The sequence below is a fragment of the Bos grunniens genome, chromosome 2, assembly GCF_055505025.1.
Source record: "Bos grunniens cultivar Pamir isolate PY7600 chromosome 2, Bosgru_T2T1.0, whole genome shotgun sequence".
Lineage (NCBI taxonomy): Eukaryota > Metazoa > Chordata > Mammalia > Artiodactyla > Bovidae > Bos > Bos grunniens.
Genome location: NC_141166.1, coordinates 84,539,018 through 84,560,000, shown reverse-complemented (window position 1 = coordinate 84,560,000; position 20,983 = coordinate 84,539,018). Strand labels below are relative to the sequence as shown.

At 36.8% G+C, this 20,983-nt stretch overlaps 1 protein-coding gene across 2 annotated transcripts in view; it reads left to right on the top strand.

Annotated features, from left to right (window-relative positions):
- ZEB2 (zinc finger E-box binding homeobox 2) overlaps positions 1 to 20,983 on the top strand; it is a 130,848-nt gene that overhangs the window by 88,399 nt on the left and 21,466 nt on the right. For both annotated transcript variants that reach the window (XM_086351842.1, XM_086351832.1), the window contains exon 4: positions 3,671 to 3,742. In XM_086351842.1, coding sequence (XP_086207968.1) covers positions 3,671 to 3,742 — 72 coding nt within the window. The remainder of the gene's footprint in view (positions 1 to 3,670; positions 3,743 to 20,983) is intronic.

Below are 20,983 nucleotides of genomic sequence, written 5' to 3'. Positions count from 1 at the left end.
TTCGGTGAAGGTTTCTTGAGTATCAGCAATCCCACACATAAACATTTATCGTTCTATCCATTAAGACTTAAGGTTTTAGATTTTCAACTATGAGGGAGAACTCAGCCAAAGATGCTTGAAAGATAAATACGTTTAATTAGGGGCCGAGGATGATCATTAAAGGAAGTCTGACTGCTGCAGAAGTCATTAACAATCTTAAATGAAATTTTTATTTTTATGATAGCCATTTACATGTATAATAAGAGCCAATGATTCTTGGGAGCAGTGTGACAGAAACAGAGTGTGGCGAGAACTCATGTAAGACATACTATTTAAATGAGCTGGTGTTAGCTATTCATATTTGTTAATGAACTAGATATGCAGGGCTATAAGAATGAATGTTCTGATGCTTTAAATTTTAATATCTAGAAATCAAGGGTAAGGACCAATTACTAGAATTTCCACCCTTAAAGGAATAATTAATAACGATATAACAAATGGACAGCTCCAAACTTCTGGGAAAAAAAGTTTAATTTTAAAAAATTAAGATCAATAATTGAAAAACAGCTAAAACAGCCATGTCAAGCTGTAGTAGTCTGTGATCATGGCAGCTTTTTGTGTTGGTCATGGATCATAATTCTGAATGTTTTAATATACAATCATCCATATGAATGCATTAGAGACTCTATTATCACCTGTAGTTAATGGTGCCTGAGATACAAATGAACAGGCTGTTCTTTGCTCTTACCTTTATGGTAAATAAACTAGCATTCTGGAGTCACAATAATTAAATAAATGTAAATCCCTAATCTCATTTGGCTATTTGGACCAAGAAAGTTACCCGGCTATTACCTGTCTGGTTCTAATGATTAGTAGTGATTTATTGTTCTTTTTTTTTTATTGTTCCAAAAGTGCTCTGATGTGGTGCCTTGATGTCTAATGAAAAGAAATTGGTCTTAAAAAGCTACTCATTGTTTATCCTGCCTCTTAGATAACACATTTTTCTTCTGATAAAATATTTTTCTTATTTATTGTTCAAAACACACAATATAGACAATAATTCTAATTCGGGTGCTGTTTTATTTAGTAGTGTTTTATCCCTGGTGCCTGCCTGTCTACCACCATACCTCAGCACATAGCTTTACTCTGAGATAAGCCCCCTCTCCTGTGCTCTCTCTCCCCTGCTTTCTGTAGTTTGTCTGCAGGATGCAGGTTTTCCACTGAAGAACGCAGTGGAGTTCTTACTGTGCCTTTCCGGTTCCAGCACAATCAAAGTTTTGTGTTTAGAATTGTCCTTGACATTCTTTCGTCCCACAATGGGGTGGACACGGCGTGCTGGAAACCATGACATCATTATCATTGACACAGACTTAAATAAATCACCTGCATCTGGCCTCTTTCTGCTTATTCAAGGATTCTTCATCTTGTGGCAGAAAGTGCTCTTTATTTTCACAAACCTTCATCCCAAGGGTGACTAGAAGATGCAAACTTTTGCAAGTGCTTTAAAAACAAATATACTATGTGGTTTTAGATGCAGTATGCTGAGTAATAGATGTCTTGGAAAATGTTTAAGGTTAGGCGTGAGGCAGAAAGACAGCCACGACTGCCTTTTATTCAGAGGGGATACTCCTAACCCCATGATGATGTCCTTCTGAATATGGATTCCTGTGAAGCTTAATTAGATAGGCATATAAATAGCATTTCAAATACATACTTGAAAGGGCTTAGTGTTTCATTTTAATAAATTGAGCTTGATGTTCAAAACACAAAAAGCTTGATGCTCAGTAAATTGAAGCAAAGTACATTTTGGGTAAAAATGACACCATCTCAGTTGCACAATCTTTGGTAAAAGAGGGTTCTAGCTAAAGTATTACTACAGAACGCAGGACACACTCAGTGCCAGCTACACATGTGAATATGCAACATTTAATCATTTGGGAAGCAACCACCCCCTGTAACTTCTCTTTACTTTTTCATAAGAAAATGACAATGAGGAAGGAAGTGCAGCAGAAATCTTGAACATTACCACTATTATGCAAAAAAAAAAAAATGCTGTTAACTGTTTTCCCCTTAGTGACTTGATCTCTCAGATGGAAAACTTATGATTCTTCTGACTCTTGGCTACCAGAAATCACATGAGAGGAGCGAGGAAGAAAGACACAAAAGTTATATTTATTTCTAGTACTGAACTTCTCAGAAATACCTTAATTTAATTCCTTGCAGAGACTAATAAAAATATCAGATGAAGGAGCCTTTCAACCAATCAATTATGACAATTGACAATACAATATTGCTGTATATTGAACGCCTAAATGTTTTATGCAAAATGTCCCTGTGAAAATGTTTCTTAAATAAGAAAGAAGTCCAGGGCCAAGACTGAATTTAAAGTGGTCATAGAATTTAAACAAATATCATTCAAATTATCTGGCCAGTATTATGCCCAGGGGCATTATATTAGCCTAATTTATATATGTGTATTTTACCTTAAGAGGCTCCAGATTTTTCAGTTCTGATCCCATGAACTGATATGCTGCAGGATACTACTTGTAAAACATAATATTTTAATTTTGCTGTAACATTTGCTAGAATCTCTTTTTCTACCAAATAATTATGACTGAAATGTGATAAGCAAAAATGGTCAGGATAAATTTGGGAATTCACAGAGTCCTATTTATAAAGTTTCTCTTGTTTGAAACAAAATGATTATCACAGAGAGATATTTATCCTGGATCGTGTTTGATTCTCATTAGTATTGTTATTATAAAATTACAATTTTTAAAATTCCATGTTAAATTTACTTACTTGCAGGATTTTTAACTGTTAGCTGTCCTTCTCTGCCCTCACATATTCTTTAGTTTGATAGGCAGAAAATTCAAGAGTTCTACTTTCTAGACTCTTCCCATTAAAGATATTACAATTTTAGAAAATGACCTTCTATCATTTATAGATCTTCAACTTCAGTGTTACATGTTTTCATCAGAACTTGGAGCTGCTCTTATACCTATATGTTTTTCCTCAAAAATGACTATGATTCCCTACTGGGGAATAAACGGTGAGGAAGAAAGCTATTTATGGAGTGGTAAGGAAAGGAATAAAGAAAATATGTTTTAGAAGTTTATATAAAACAGTGAAACAGGTGTTTTCAGTACCTCTGGGATGCTTTTTTATAAACTGGGCATTTCAAGCTCTGGTATGTAGAATTAGGTTTTTTTTTAAATTTTGCTTGCATAGATTAGCACCATCATAGCTACTTCAAGGAGAGGAAAAAAACATGAAAATAAAATAAGAAATTCTGACTTGCCTCTGGCCATCCAGCATTACCAGAGCTATAGCAGCCAGCGTGCCTTTTTGTCAGTGCAAATACTTAGTTGCTTTTGACTCTTATTGAAAAAATAATATCTTTCCCCCTGCTTGTCACTAGAACTGCCACCAGAAGAAAAGCCCTTCGTTTGCCCCACATAAGCACGTCTGTTTTTCACAGCTCGCAGTAATGCTTAAAGTAAATAAGTTCTTGTGCAGCTAGCACTGTTGGATTCATTCAATTGCCTGAACAAAGCTATTGTTTAGAGGTTTACAACAAGCCTTTTCTCTGTTTCCTTTAAAAGAATCTTCCTTGTTCCTGTGGTTGGCATGCTTAGTATAGTAAGCTTTTCTACAGTTTTCAAATGCTAAAGATAATTTTCCCCCACAGAAGAAATGAAGGAAGACTATGACACTATGGGGCCGGAAGCCACGATCCAGACCACAGTTAACAATGGTACAGGTAAGGAAGTTTCCACGCCAAGGTCCTGCTTGTCCTGGGTCATGTGGATTCAGTGAGTCAGGAGCAGGAGCGCTGACCCATCCATTTGTATGTCCATGACTTCACAATTAAGTCAGACTTTACAAGGCTCTTGATTGTTTCAAATCAGAATTCTCTATTTTGATATTTTATTCAACAAATATATCTTTTATTCTTAAACCTCTAATTTGCCTGTGAAAGTTGAGAAAACTGAACTGGATTTAAAAAGAAAAAAACAACTTTCAAGGCATTCGTTAGGCAAACTTTTGATAGTAGTTTTTATTTTAAAAGACTGCTTGAATATAATTTGAAAATTGTAATATAATAGGCTCAGCAGTAAAGAATCTGCCTGTAATGCAGGAGACATGCGGGTTCGATTCCTGGGCCAGGAAGATCCCCTGGAGGAGGAAATGGCAACCAGCTCCAGGATTCGTGCGGGGAAAACACCCCAGTCCCTGGGGTCATAAAGGGTTGGACATGACTGAGCACTTCCAGTCACCACTAATATTAGTCACTGAGATTCAAATGATATGGCGTAGTTTAGATTATAAAATGTTTTTATAGAAAGGCAAACCAAAATTCTGTGAGCATTCCTCACAAAACTTGATCGTCTGCGTTCCTTTTCATTCTTTCTCCATTTTATTTCTCAGTACCTTCTAGTTCCCCTAAATAATATTTTCCAGGCAAAGTTTTAAAGAGAATTGAAAATTTCTCCTCTTTTTGATGAAGCTAAAAAATTGCAGTAGGAAGGTAGTAGGTAGTGCTCTGTTTTGTTCTGCTGCTGCTATAGAATAGAGTTTCGGGACAATTGGGACATTTCATGTGCTTTCCCCAAAACTGGACAGCATCTCCTCGCACACCCTCTCACGTCACTAGTGCAAATTTATACTGACTCACTATGTTTATCTCTTTTTTCCTAGATAAGGCTAAGTATTTTTGGTGTTTCAAACAATCCCTCATACTACCATGGTAAATATGACCATAGTGCCCAGGATAAGGTTATCGTCTAAAAAAAAAGCAAAAAAAAAAAAAAAAATCACATAGCTATTTCCATTCAACTCACCAATGGAAAAAAGTCAGTTTTATGAAGCTTTAGAAATGTAAATAATTAAGATATTCATATCTCCCTTATGTTGAAACACATCACAATAGACGGTTCATGCTGTGCTTCTATGTAGAATGCTCTTATTAATAACTAACCAGGCACTAATTTGCATTCTTAGATGAAAAATAAGAGAAATAATAATTTTTAAAAAAAGATTGTAAATTTTCCTTCATTTGAATAATGTCGATATGAGGTACAAAACTGAAACTGTACAATATGGGATTATGGAAAAGGCATAGAATTAGGAACCTACAATCATAATTTCTAGCTACACCTCTGGCAATAGCTAGACTGTGACCTCGGGCAGGTCAGTTACCCTTCTTGGCACTCGGTTTCCACATCTGAAAAATGAATAGGTTACATCGGTTGCTTGTTAAGAATATTTCTAGTTTTAATATTCTGTGTTGCAGTGGTACCATTACCATGTAAAATAGAAACTAGACAAAATAGCTTCATATTAAAGCATAATAATAAAGAGATACCATAAATTAGATACTTTCTATAATGTCCCAATTCATGGGATCAAAAATGGCTTTATCTTCCTGTTAAAGACAAATGTTAAATTTCAACCTCAAGCATAAATAAACTCTAATTTCATTAACTTTATAGGTGTTTAAAGTGTCACTAAAGTAAATTTATTCCACAGAATGACAATTTACTAGCTGTTTTATTCATTTGAAGTCTAAAGTGAGGTTAATAAAAATGCTTCCTGTTCAGAAGATTTAAAAATCAATTTTGAATGTTCCTTCACCTACCCTTAAGATTTCCTTTTTCCCATACTACTTACTATTACTTATAGTTCGTATGTATTGTCAATAAATAAATTAATAAGTATTCATTCAGTGTTTTCTATCTATTCACTTTTGTGTGGACATATGGTTGAAAATAGGCCAGAAGTCTTAGATGTAACTATTATTTAATTTGGAAGATGAGACTAATGCACAAGAAAAAAATAATAAGTGATAAGTGAAAATATGTGACAAATATTCCACAAACAGTAAGAATCATAATTATTTCAAATTTCAGAAATATGAGAGATTCTATGAGGTGAATATTCAGAAAAGATTTCATGAAGAAGGTGAAATTCGGACTAAGTTCATCCATGAAGGAGTGAGGAAGGCCTTTCTAGCATGTGGGCCAGAGGAAGCAAATTGTAGTACCTATTCAGAGGATATTGAGAAAGAAGATTTGGCTGAATCAGGGAGTTCTAGGAGGCAATTCATGGGAAATGATCCTGGACATGTAAGTTAAAAATAAATGGAGAATGTAAAGCAACAGAGAAAAGAGTTCGGGGCATGTTAAACTACCATGATTTCTCTGAATAAAAACTAGACTTTGAGAGATCAACTGGAAATCCTTATAGTTACTCAGGTGTGAAGCGACAAAAAGCCTGTCCTCCGTAGTGACAGTGGTGAAATTCGTAACCTGACTTCTTCACAACCAATAGATTTTCTGGGTAATGGAATCAAAATGGCTTCAAGATTACACATCTGCATGTTTAGAACATGGCAAATACTATTTCTAGATAAACAAGAAAGAGACCCAGTTTTGAGAAGAACTTGACCTTGTCTTTAGACAAGTATTTTCATATAAAAGTTATATATATATATATATATGTATTCTTTGGAAATGAGGAATTGAAACCCAGGAAGTCAGGGTGAGAAAGATTTGAGAGCCATGCAGATATATTCAGATGGTATTTAACATCATGGGCTAAAACATTTATGATTCAGAGTGTATTTATTGAAATTGGTAGAAAGCTGATACCAGGGCTTTTAGTGGGTAAGAAGAAAAATCAAATTCATTAAAAGAAAAAAGACTAAGCGATGGAAAAATATTAAATAGCCAGACAGCAAAGAAAGAAAGTTTGGAACATATACAATGGTCAGTTAAGTCAAAAGATTCAAATAACTGCAACTGAAAGAATCCTGAGCAAATAACTGGAGTTGGTAATTCGGAATTTACTGGTGATCCTCAGTTTAGAACCCTGGCCTTTTGGGAATAAACATGTATCTCTTCCCAACCATAAGTTTACTGCTTCTTATCCTTAGCATCGTTTTGGATGCTAAAACATGTAGAATTGAAATAAGACATCTTTAATGGTTGAAGATGCCACGGAGAATCTCTTTCTCCCCACCTATGTCCTGCTGATTAAGATCAAGCTATTGGCAGACCTTCCTCTTTAGCTATCCAACCTGTAGTGATATCTTCCTCCAGTGAACTCTTACAAAACAATCAGTTAAACTTGCTGTAGATGGTATAGAGTGTCATTACTTAATGTGTTGTTTTTTCCAAGTTAAATTGCAAACTTTGAGAACATGGAAATTGCAAACTTTGAGAACATGGATTGGTTTTAAACTACCACATTGTCTATGAAAGTGCCTTAAAATTAATAGTCTCAACAAACAGGTTTTTATTAAGAATGAATATGAAATTCTTTTATATCAGGTACCATTTTTTCTTTTTAAATTAAAGCAGAAAAACAGACATTGGCATAGATAAATTTTAAACAGGTTAAGCATATTTTCTGATAAAAAGTGTTGTTATTAACTGGAGTAAGTTGTCAAGAGAAAACAAAGAAAATGTCTCTATTATTTCTGAATATTCAACACACAAATTTCATTCCCAACTGAAAGTAAGGAAAAGACCTCTGAATTTCCTACTCAAGTCCACAAATCTATTAAATAGTAGAATTTAACCAAGTTCATATCAGTGGATAGAGTAGTCTCTTAGAATTTAAAAGTAGCTCCTTCCTAGTATAGTCTGCTGAGTTTTAACCTGTAAGAACTAGTGGGAAGGACTTAGTTGAATTGAATCACAGAATTTGAAAATTGAAAGTTATACCATGAAACAATCCCTTGACTGTAATTTGATAGCTGAGGAAACTGTGGTGAAAAATGCCACATAGCTAATTAATACAGATTTGGGAATAAAATCTAAATCACCTCAGTTCAGTTTAGTCGCTTAGTCATGTCCAACTCTTTGCAACCCCATGGACCGCAACACGCCAGGCCTCCCTGTCCATCACCAACTACCGGAGTTTACCTAAACTCATGTCCATTGAGTCGCTGATGCCATCCAACCATCTCATCCTCTGTTGTCCCCTTCTCCTCCTGCCTTCAATCTTTCCCAACATTAGGGTCTTTTTAAATGAGTCAGCTCTTCGCATCAGGTGGCCAAAATATTGGAGTTTCAGCTTCAATATCAGTCCCTCTAATGAACACCCAGGACTGATTTCCTTTAGGATGGACTGGTTGGATCTCCTTGCAGTCCAAGGGACTCTCAAGAGTCTTCTCCAACACCACAGTTCAAAAGCATCAATTCTTCCGCACTCGGCTTACTTTATAGTCCAATTCTCACATCCATATATGACCACTGGAAAAACCATAGCCTTGACTAGATGGACCTTTGTTGACAAAGTAATGTCTCTCTGCTTTTTAATATGTTATCTAGGTTGGTCAAGGAGTAAGCGTCTTTTAATTTCATGGCTGCAGTCACCATCTGCAGTGATTTTCGAGCCCCAAAAATAAAGTCAGCTACTGTTTCCCCTGTTTCCCCATCTATTTCCCATGAAGTGCTGGGACCAGATGCCATGATCTTAGTTTTCTGAATGTTGAGCTTTAAGCTAACTTTTTCTCTCTCCTCTTTCACTTTCATCAAGAGGCTCTTTAGTTCTTCTTGACTTTCTGCCACAAGAGTGGTGTCATCTGCATATCTGCGGTTATTGATATTTCTCCCGGCAATCTTGATTCCAGCTTGTGCTTCATCCAGCCCAGCGTTTCTCATGATGTACTCTGTATATAAGTTAAATAAACAGGGTGACAATATACAGCCTTGACGTACTCCTTTCCCTGTTTGGAACCAGTCTGTTGTTCCATGTCCAGTTCTAACTGTTGCTTCCTGACCTGCATACAGGTTTCTCAAGAGGCAGGTCAGGGTGGTCTGGTATTCCCATCTCTTTCAGAATTTTCCACAGTTTATTGTGGTCCACACGGTCAAAGGCTTTGGCATAGTCAATAAAGCAGAAATAGATGTTTTTCTGGCTCTAAATCATCTAACATATCCTTTACCCTCAGAAGGTTTTTCCCCACTCTGAAGAGCTGATCATGCTAGAAAGTATGGTATCATCTTTGACTCCTACACACTTCACTTAATTAAAGAATTTGTCAATTCCACTATCACAAATACAAAATACTACTTTTATTAATCTGCTCATTTTTTCACTCTTCTAATTTAAATTTTCATCTTTCATTTGAGCTATTTATTATAATACCTATTTTACTAGGCTCCCTATTTTCAATACCCAATGTCTTTAATCCATTCTTCAAAGTTTGTTTGAAGTTGTTTTTGAAACACAGGGCAAATGGATAACTTCCTTCCCTTCTTCAGTTCATATTCAACCTTGTATCTCTTTGTTGCTTTCATAATGAGTCAGCATTTCAGTTGATTTGGCACCTTCCATGATCTAACCCCATCTTGCCTTCAATACTACTTCCCAGAATATGCCCCAGCCCTGGAAGATTGTTGACCCTTTATCCTCCTTTGCCTTTGTTCATTGTTTCCCTTCTACCTAGAAAGCCACTCATTCTTTCTTAGCCTGACAACATCATACACATTTTTTTTTTCAGCTTAATTTTCTATTAAATTTTAATTGCATAAGTAACATATATCTTTTAAAATAAAAACAACAGTTTTAAAATAATAGAACAGCAATTAGATGGACTCAGATATTTTCATATCTTAAATGATGGTAAATGCTGGGTTATGGAAATTCATATTCATCATGGATTTTGTATCTTGGAAATTGGTATATTTGTCTTTGTGTATTAAATATAACACACTTTAGTGGGTATATAAAATAAATTGATTTGGTAAATTCTTATCAATGAAACAATTTTCCATAATCATTAATTATTACGGTAAAATGTTTTTTATGAATTTCTGGTTCACTATTATAATTTTCTCATGCCATCAGCCACATATATGCAAATGTCCTTGGGAATCTCTGTAGTTTTCTATCATAGAGGATAGATAGCTCAAACTTTTTACTTTAATGTCATATTTACTTAAAAATACTAAGAAATATAGTAATTATTATTTCTAAGCATGCCAAAATATACTATTCCTCAATTATTATTAACATACTGGACCATACCCAGAGAAGATAAAACTTCCTATTCTTTCTCATAAGTTCTTTTTTTTAAAATTTTATTTTATTTTTAAACTTTACATAATTGTATTAGTTTTGCCAAATATCAAAATGAATCCATCACAGGTATACATGTGCTCCCCATCCTGAACCCTCCTCCCTCCTCCCTCCCCATACCATCCCTCTGGGTCGTCCCAGTGCACCAGCCCCAAGCATCCAGCATCGTGCGGCCATCTCCACCAGGAAGCCATCTGACCTTCTCTTTTGCAGGATTTCCCACTCATCCTTTTGAGGGTCTTTCTCTCTCATATTACGCGTAGTCACCTGCAGGTGCGTTTCTCCCCATTAGATTGTAAGCTGCTTGAAAGCAGTGCTGATGTGGAATTTTCTCACCACAGATCCTAGAATGGTCCTGAGTCAGAAAGAGTATTTTGAGAAATAAGAGCATGAATGAGAGAAAAACAACACTTGGGCTTTTCTTTTATATTTACAGGTTGACATACTTTCGACACCTGTCTGAAAAATTATACACTTTCATCTTCCTTTATTCCAATCCCTCAGATAAGGAAGACTCAGTTACATTTGGTTGGTCTCTAGCCTGCATGCGCTCCTCTCTTTGGTCAGTCCACATTCTTTGTATAATCCATTTCTCATGGTACAAATTCCCTTCTTAGATCTTTTATAGTCCCCCAGGACCTAAAAGACAAAATCCACATTTCTTCAGATAGGCATTGAGAGGCATCACATCTCACCAGTGTTACACTCTTGTCAGACCAAATCCCTTGGTAATATCAAATAAGACTCACATTTATACTACATCTCAGTCTCTCCCCTTGCTATCTCTTGAGACCTCAATCTCTAACTCTCTTTCCTCCAGTTATCTGGATTCTACCTACTCTTCTGTTCTTCACAGCCATCTCACCTCCCATTTCCTTAATGTGGTCATCCTTGAACACCCCAAACCACATCAATCTCTTCCTTCTCTGAAATCCCGCAGCCCTCAGGTGCACACCACTAATTTTAGCACGTTGAGTTGTTCCTCTTTATGTTGTTTGCACACATTTCACCTAGTTAATTTCATGGAGACAAGCAATTCCTTAAGCTATAAAATAGGGACATATTAACATGGTATGTATCTCATAGGACCATTAAGGCAATTAAATAAACAATGTTATCTATTGGCCTTAGTATGTGCCCCCCAAATATTTGCTTTAATAAAAAGATTATTCCATGTTTGTCCCAGAGTACAGCAGTGACGCACGGTACGCATTATAAACTGGTAAAATGAATGTATGAATGAACAAATGTTAGGTGGAGAAGAAATGGACTCTGAAAAGGGAAGTCAAAATAGGCAAAGCATTTACTGTGATGAGGATTAAGTCCAGTATTTTCAGAAAGTAAAACCAGGATTTAAGTCCCCGAAGTAAGAGTAGTATGTCACTACTTTTTTACAACAAAGTTACATTAGCAGCACAGCAAAATTAATGTATTGGAAGTAGAGCATTGCAAACCCTGACTTAAAGTAATAACTTTATATGTTGCATTTAATGTTTTTACACTGCTTCTAATGTTTTAAAAAATGAAAAATGTATGCTTTAACCCATAAAGAATAAGTTTTTGCAATAAACCTTACATCTTTCAGATGTTAATTAAATTCAAATTCAGAATGAATTACTATATAGAATTCTTGAGTGTATTTTTTAAAGCGATTTTCTGAGAAGATTAGAGAAATGGAAAAACTTGGGAGCATTATAAACATGAGTTTGCCTACATGTTAGTAGTAACAAGGATCTATCTTAGGTTCACGGTGATCATTAGCATTAATGCGTTTCCACGTGCATATCAAGACCTAAATAGGTCCCTGATGTTTTCCTCTTTGAATGTGTGAAAGTTATATTTACTCAGACAATCTAGCACTCTAGTTATAAAGAGCTATTAATAACCACCTGCATCTTTGCTTCCTTTGCTGGAAAAAGGAAAACACCATACATCTAGGAACTGGGTAAGGCCAATTTAGGTCTCGGTTCTCAAGAACTAAGTGTATTGACTGTAGCTAATAGTTGTTAAACATACTCTCAATATTTTAGGAATAATATATAAATGCTTTCACAGATAAAAAGCCAAAAGTTATTTTCAGATGCTCTAGATTCTAGAGTCAAATAAACTACATTTGAATTTTGTCTCTACCAATTGCTAGTTTCATGAACTTGAGTATAAAAAGCCTTCATTTCTACAATCATGTGTCAGTAAAGTGGAACTAATGATTCCTTGTGTACAGAATCTGATTGTAGCAATTAAATGGTATATCATTTTTAACCAAACAAAACGGTGTATCATTTTTAAAGTACCAAGTATAATGCATAACATATATTAGGTATGCACCCTCTTTTGGTTATTTTTGTGGTTTGTTTGCATCTGAAGTAAGCTTACCCATTTTTTTTAAGTATTTTTTATTTCTTTGGTTGTACTCAGTCTTAGTTGTGGCATGTGGGATCTAGTTCCCTGACCTGGGATTGAACCCTGGCCTTCTGCCCTGGGAGCCGGGACTCATAGCCACTGAGCCACCAGGGAGGTCCCACGCTTACCCGCTTTTATGCACTGAGAGATAAATGTACTCGGAACTATTTTCTCCCTTCACACTGGCTCCTCATTAACTTCTCTAGAATCCAAAAACACAATATTTAACAAATTTGTAATGGGAGGACTAACCAGTTGATTTTGAGAGACTTAGCCAATTAAATTCCTTTGACATCTTGGAAAACTACCCAGACAAGTTGTAGGACAAATTACTTTTCACTGCACTAAAGCTGCATTTGAAGTTAAAATAGGAAGATTAAAAAGGACTAGCTTAGCTTTCTATCTCATTCATCTTTATCTAGTGTCCTTTTCCTGAATGTAGAAGAGGATTTACCAGTATTTATTATATTTGTGTATAAGGACGTTGAAAGCTGTCAAAGACTTTTCCTTCACTTGATCAGTGACTAGTATCACAGCTCATATAAAAAATATTGGCACTGATTAATAATGAGTTCATTTTTAATTCAGAATTAAACATAACTATTTAAAAAAAGAAATCATATCTTTTTCTCCTTTCTGTCCTAGATACCAATTAAATAATATTTGTCACTTGTTAACAACCACGAAGGTACTTCACTTCATTCTTTTTATAGTATTTGTTGTGTGCAGAATTTGAACTGAGGTTCAAGAAAGAAACAACAGAAATAGAAGGTATAATCGTACCCTTAAGAAATGCAAAATCTTATGATGCCTTTAAGAAAGACAAAAATTACAATGACGTGAAGGTAAAATTTACAAATGAATAATTATGGCCTCATCAGCTGTTAAATCAGTAATCAGTTTGGGAGACCCTACAAAGTGCAAAGCATTTTATTAGGTGTCATGAAACATACAGTGAATAGTCACTTTCATTAATGACATATTCAATTGAGTAAATAAAACAATGGTAGCTAAATAAGAAATATGTGTAGATGTACTAAAGACATGAAAATAGGGAGGTGACTTAAGAGACTGCAAATTTTAGGAAAGTTTTTTTCCAGGACAAAGGCTTGCTGAACATGCCTCTGTACAAAAGAGAGACAGAGGAAAAGGCTGAAAATGTAAAAGGAGTTGAGGTGAAAAACGGAGTAGGTTAACAGAAGAGTTGTGAGGGAATAGCCTTGGTAGCCTTGGCTGTGGGCAGAGACACATCTTTTCTAGCAATAAAATCAAAAGAAGAAGGGAGAATGATGGTAGAGAGACTTTGGTTGAATTTTAGGTAGTTGATGGGATTCACATCATAGAAGTTGCACTCTTGGAAGCAGGGAGAAAAAGAGACCATCAGTTGACAGTATGGGAATGGACATAGGGTTTTAGTTTGGCAAGGCAAGAACGATACAGAACAAGGGGAATGGAAGTGACTTCCAAATTCAAGGTGAACCGAGGCAGGCAAAATCAGAATAGGTGAAATGGCCTGAGGGACTTGTCAGGGTCTGATTATCACAATGAAGCACCTGTTTCAGGAGATGAGGAATTGAATGATGGGATGGAGCAACAGGCTGAAATCAGAGAGTGAAAGTTCCAAGTTTTGCTCAAAAAGATGGCATTGCCCCAGGGTTGGCCATACCCAGGAGTGGCAGGGAATCCCTGTGCTTGGACTAGAGACAGTCAGAGCACCAAGCAGCCGGGATTCTGCGATTCTGCACAGTAATGAAGTTCCCCAGAATGAGAGGAATGACAGCCTGGGGTAAACATTTTCATGGGATAAGTGTCATTGTACTTGAACTGTATAGGTTGTGTCCTAAGACGTGATAGTGGAAATGGATGACTTAAGACTTCAAAAAATTACAGTGACAGACTGGAGGCTTTTTGAGAGTCAAGGTTAAGTTTGCTCTTCTCCATATTTCCTTTCAGTAGGTGCAGTGTTTATACAGCCTTGATGGTTTATAAACAGGTTGCTTTTCACATTAAAGCATAAATGAATAAACAAAGAAGTGATGAACAAATTAATAAAACAGGCACTCTGATTTGAAATGGTGGTATGAATGAAGGAGTATTTTGACCCGTCTGTATATTGCTCTGAGCTTTAAGACAAATGAAAGCAAGAATGGCTCCGCTGAAAAGGTTTGTGAGGGATGGAATATTATCAAGAGATGACACAGTTTCATTTAATCTGAAGAAGCAGAACTCATGTAGGAGGACATCATTAAGCATGTGGGGGGGATAAACAAGTAATATGTGAAATGGGAAAGCAAAATGAACCGTGAATAAAGTGATTCTTGGTCTCTAGTCCTAAATTAAGCCTTAAGACATTTTTTTTATTTACTAAAACCGTAATAGTTAATAAAAATTCTCCTTTGCAAGATGTTTCATAAAGTTATTTTTGAATTGAGTGCCTTTTGTAACATGATTCAAATTAGGAAATATAGAAAGGAGAAAAATACAATCCCTAAGTCTCTTAAGTGAAGCATTTGAAGAAATTTCATGATGTTTTTTCCATTTTACCCCAGTAGATTTAGATGCAGTCACTCAGTCAAAAAATAAAACAAGGGAGAGGGTTCAAGAGGGAGGCGACATGTATATACCTATGGCTGATTCATGTTGATGTATGGCAAAAACCATCACAATATTGTAAAGTAATTATCCTCTAATAAAATTTTTTTTAAAGTTCATAGGATTCAGAAGAGGGAGGACATGAAAAGACAAATTGAGAAAAAAAAAAGTTTAAAATGTCATATTTATATTGAAGTTGGCATTTATATTGCCTTTCCCCTATTAATTTTATGGTGTCATAATGTTTTGTTTAGAGCTACTTATAATGTCAGAGCAATCTTTTCAGCATCTAAGACCTATTCAAATTATTTCCAATCAGGCATGAATACAAACTAGAAAGGTGGGATTGTCTCTCTTTCTCTCTCTCTCTCTCTCATATTGACTCATTATGCTATAGTCCAAAGAGTAATGGGTTGAGTTAGGACACATGAATTCTCTACCCAGCTCTTCCAGAAATTATTTGTGTAACTTTCTACAAATCATTAGCTTCACTATACCTTCATTTTATCTGTTAAGTGAGGGCATTAGACTAGAAATTTTGGACTCCACCCACCCTATCATTTCTTCTAATGAGATTTTACTGGGAAGAATGAATGAAAAAAAAGGAAAATCATGGGCTGTGCAAGTTGCCGCTGGATGGGGAAGTTCTCAGTGCTCCTGCCTCATGATTCTAGATCTGAGTCTGGGGTCCTGGACGTGGTACATGCAGGCACACAAGGGCCTGTGCTCCCAAAGGCCTCGGCCTTGGTTTGATGCAGTACTGCCGCCATTTGGGGTTTCCCAGGTGACTCAGTGGTAAAGAATCTAGCCTCCATTTTGCACCGAGCCCCCACATTATATAGCCAGTCCTGTTTATACCTCACAATGTTAAGATAATCTGTGAGTATGAGCAGGATGGGAAGGGGTGGGATCAGGGATTCTCTGCCTGAATTACCACATAGAAACACAAATTCTGTTCAGGTGTACAAGATCTTTTGCAGGGATCTCAGAAGCAATTGAATCCCAGGTAAAGAGCTAGACCTAGATTTAAACTCTTGTTTGAGCAAGATAGAAAGTGAGGGTGAAAGCCACTCAGTCATGTCCGCTTCTTTGCAGTCCCATGGACTATACAGTCCGTGGAATTCTCCAGGCCAAAATACTGGAGTGGGTAGCCATTCCCTTCTTGAGGGGATCTTCCCTATCCAGGGATTGAACTGAAGCCTACCACATTGCAGGTGGATTCTTTACTGTCTGAATCACCAGGGAAGCCCAATGCCCCCAAAATGATATTCAGAGTGATAAGGTTAGCAGGCTGCAATGGGTTAGGCTTCTTGCAGCATAAATTCTGTGTGTCATATCATTAGCATAGAAGACAGTGGAGAAATGAGAATGTTTTTGTACCTTTATTATCTTCTTGCTTTATAACTTTCCATTCCTCTTGTATCTCTTATTTGGAGTTCAGTTAAAACCTTTAAATTACCTAGGTTTCTTCTGGGGGCTTCTCTGATAACTCAGTTGGTAAAAAATCTGCCTGCGATGCAGAAGACATCAGTTCCATTCTTGGGTTGGAAAGATCCACTGGAGAAGGGATAGGCTACCCACTCTTCTTGGGCTTCCCTGGTGGCTCAGCTGGTAAAGAATCTGCCCGCAATGCGGAAGACCAGGGTTTGATCTCTGGGTTAGGAAGAACCCCTGGAGACGGGAAAGGCTACCCACCCCAGTATTCTGGCCTGGAGTGTCCCTTAATGGGACACCTGGGGAAGGGAAAGGCTGTCCACTCCAGTATTCTGGCCTGGAGAATTCCATGGACTCTATAGTCCATGGGCTCGCAAAGAGTGGGACACGACTGAGTGGCTTTCACTTTCACTTGGGTTAAATAGTTCTTGGGCAGAGTTGAATGGAATGTATATGCTATGCTATGCTAAGTTACTTCAGTCGTGTCCAAGTCTGTGCAACCCCATAGACGGCAGCCCACCAGGCTCCCCTGTCCCTGGATTCTCCAGGCAAGAACACTGGAGTGGGCTGCCATTTCCTTCTCCAGTGCATGAAAGTGAAAAGTGAAAGTAAAGTCGCTCAGTCGTGTTCGACTCTTAGCGACCCCATGGACTGCAGCCTAACAGGCTCCTCCGTCCATGGGATTTTCCAAGCAAGAGTACTGGAGTGGGGTGCCATTGCCTTCTCCGGGAATGTATATAGTGTTAACCAATTGTGTAACAGTGAATTTACCAGTTTATCAGACAATTCATTTAGTACCTAAATACTTAACAAGGAGAGAGTCCTGCTGCTCTAAAGCATGTCATTTTCTTCTTGTGTATAATATTGGTCACAGTTTTATAGGTTGGGAGAATTTTGTCCTCTAGTCAGATCTGTCATGCAAATTAATGATAATTTTTAATTATCATTAAAAAAATTTTTTTTCTGGTTAATTTCATACAATGAGTTTTTAAAAAGAAAGCTGAGTAAGACATAGGTTCTGAGGCAAGAAAAACAGAAATAGCACTTGGCAGGTTAGACAGAAGGGTCATTTTCAGACCATAACCTGTGTACATCAGGAAGAACCTGTCACTTCCTGGTGAATGAATGCTGCATTTTTACAAGCTTTGTTTGCGATTAGGAGCATCTATCTCCACTTCACAGCAAGAGTTCCCACAAGAAAGAACAGATATCCCAAGCTTCTTGAGTGTCTCCTTCATTCATTCAGCAAATATTTAATAAGCAGTTTCCCTTGTGATGTTGTCTGGCACCTCCAAAATATGTTTCCTTAATCTGTGTATGTGGGTCCTCCATCAGAAAACTGTGTTCCTTTGAGTTTGTAATTGAAAACAATACAGATAAAACTCTCTAGGCCTAGGCAGTGAATAAAAAGCAAATTGATTAGGGCAAAGAATTAATTGAAATGATGCAATTCTGAAACTTTGAGGATTCCCTAGAAAGCATATACTGGCTCATTTTATAGATGAAGATATTGAGATTAAAAAACATAAGTAGCTGAGTCAAAATGAGTGAGTTAGTTATTTTAAACAGGGTCCAATCTTTCAATTCGGGGAAGGCAATGGCAACCCACTCCAGTGCTCTTGCCTGGCAAATCCCATAGACAGAGGAGCCTGGTGGGCTGCAGTCCATGGGGTCACTAGGAGTCAGACACGACTGAGCGACTTCTCTTTCACTCTCCACTTTCATGCATTGGAGAAGGAAATGGGAACCCATTCCAGTATTCTTGCCTGGAGGATCCCAGGGACGGGGAAGCCTGGTGGGCTGCCGTCTATGGGGTCTCACAGAGTCGGACACGACTGAACTGACTTAGCAGCAGCAGCAGCAGCAATCTTTCAATTATTGAGTATTAGTTGTGTGTCTGGCACTGTCCTAGGCACTGGAATGCATGCATGCGTGCTCAGTTGTGTCTGAGCCCCTCTGTCCATAAAAATTTTCCAAGCAAGAATACTGGGGCAGGTTGCCATTTCCTATTCCAGGGGATCTTCCTGACCCAACATTCTCTTGCACCTCCTGCACTGGCAGGCAGATTCTTTACCACTGCACCGCCTGGGAAGCCCAGGCATTGGGATACAAAGGTGAATAAGACCCTCTGTGCCTCTGTTAGCTCGTGGGCATGTAAAGGAAGGATTATCATGTATGGGAAAAATTCAACAATTGAGACATGCACATGATATTCTGTAGAATGAGGGCATGAGCTCAGATTGAGATTGGCAGAAAGGCTCCTTGACATAGAATTAATTCTGTGTTGTTTCCCAAACCACATTACTGAATGCCTTACTTAGCCAGGGGAGGCAGAGAACTGAATTCCTAGAGTAACAATTCTTAAACTAGGCGTATATCAGAATCCCCAGAAGGGCTTATTAAAACACAGATGGCTGATTCGCATCTGTCTGGGGGTGGACCCCAAGAATTTGCATTTTGAACAAGTTCCCAAGTGATACTGATGCTGCTGACCTGGGGACCACATTTTGAAACCACTGTCCTGGAACATCCTTAAGTGTCTCTACTGAAAGCATATGGAAGAGCACTGACCTACTGGGCAAAAACACCATCCTTCATAAACCTGTCTAAAATGTAATAAAATAGTTTGAGTCTTTTTGGTAATAAACCAATTCTAAAATTTTAGATTTCACAGGTATATGAAAGGTAAACACATATTATCTAACTTGGGGATTATTGTTTTAAAGGAGTGGTCTTCATACAAATACATAGCCACCAAAACTATTGAAGGGTTTGTAGTCTCTAAATCTGGATATTCATGATCCCCTAAGTAAAAAAAAAAAAAAAAAAAAACACCTCACTTTAAAATGAGACACTGTCCCCAATTGGGCTGCTTCCTGCTGTTGGGGGAGGTATTTGATTCTGTAGAATACTACAGAGTCCCATCCCCTTGGAACTTTCTCTCCTGAAGCTCTTATACATGGGGAACACTCATTGGCATCTGAACGTGTGTTCGCAGGAGAAAGCCATGTCAGAGCAGGCATGGAGAGACCGGTCCAGACATTGTACTAATTCACAAGAAGAGAAGAAAGCTTTGTCACTTTTGACAAGACTTTTCTGGCTTTACACACACCTCTGTAACACCTGGAGGTTCTGTTGGGAAGGCCATGTGGCTATATAATAACATTATCTTCCTCAAAGTTGCTTGTAGATATTTGGTGCCAGTGTGCATTCTGGAAGCCTTCTGCAGAAAGTCATGCATCCATTTTTAATGATAAAATATGTATCCTACATTAATTAGTCAACAAAGTAGCCATGAGAATTTATATTCAACAAATGAGAATATGGGCTTTCTTTAAACTAAAAAATTCAATACAAATGACTAAATCAAAATAATTTTCTGTGTTTTCCTACCATTTAAAATGTTGTTTAAAGAGAGCTTATATTTCAAAAAAGATGACAGATAGAGTTATCTAGATTCAGGTCCCTTTGCCTTGACATTTGAAGTGAGTAAAAGCAGATATTATAAATATGTAATTTCTGTTTTATACTAAGGAAGTGTATATGTTTGTATTTGTTTTCCTCCAATACACATTTATGTATTTATGTCTGTGTATTGCAGAATCACACTCACTTTATGTACTTGTCTCTAAATAGGAGAATCACAGAGTAGAAAAGCAGTTCTCGGTCACCATCACTGTGTTCTATCCCTATGCACACGCTCTGGTATTAGTAGGCACTCAAAAACAGTTACTAAACAAAGGGATGGATGAATGATTCTACTTAGTTTTTTAATAGGTACTTGCTTCAGCTCTTCTAGACCCTCCAAAGTATTTTCTTTTCTAAAAGAATTATTCATTCATTTTGATAGTTATTAAAATGGCTTAGCATAATAGTCAAATATATTTCTTCAATTTCTTAATGAATGTGAAATCATGCTGGGTTATAGACCAGTGTTAATAGAGCACCTGTCTTCCTTCATGAACACATGCTTGTAACAAAGAAAGAAAATACATGGTGAAAGAATAAAAGTAATCAAAAAAAGGAGATGGAACAAGTATCAAGGTCTCATTATAAGTTAACTACTTGTAAACATATTAAGAATCTTAGGAGTTCTCTGGTGCTCCAGTGGTTAAAACTGTGCTTCCAATGCAGGGGGCACAGGTTCAATCCCTGGTCAGGGAACTAAGATTCCACATGCCATGGGGTATGGCTATAAAAAATAAAATAAGACTAATAAAAATAATTTTAGGAAAAGAAATACTTTAAAAAGAGTATTAAGAGTCTTTAAGAAATATTTATGAGGAGAACATGAGTTGAATGATTTATTAAAGAGACCAATAAATATCTTTTATTTAGAGATTTAATTTCAAGAGGTTAATTGCTTGTTTTTAGACAGTAATTTGAAAAGTCAGTCCATGTTGGTATTTATCATTATCTATTAAAAATATTAATATCTAAGATAGACATAGTGTTTTTATGAAAGTATTATTAACAACATTAGTAA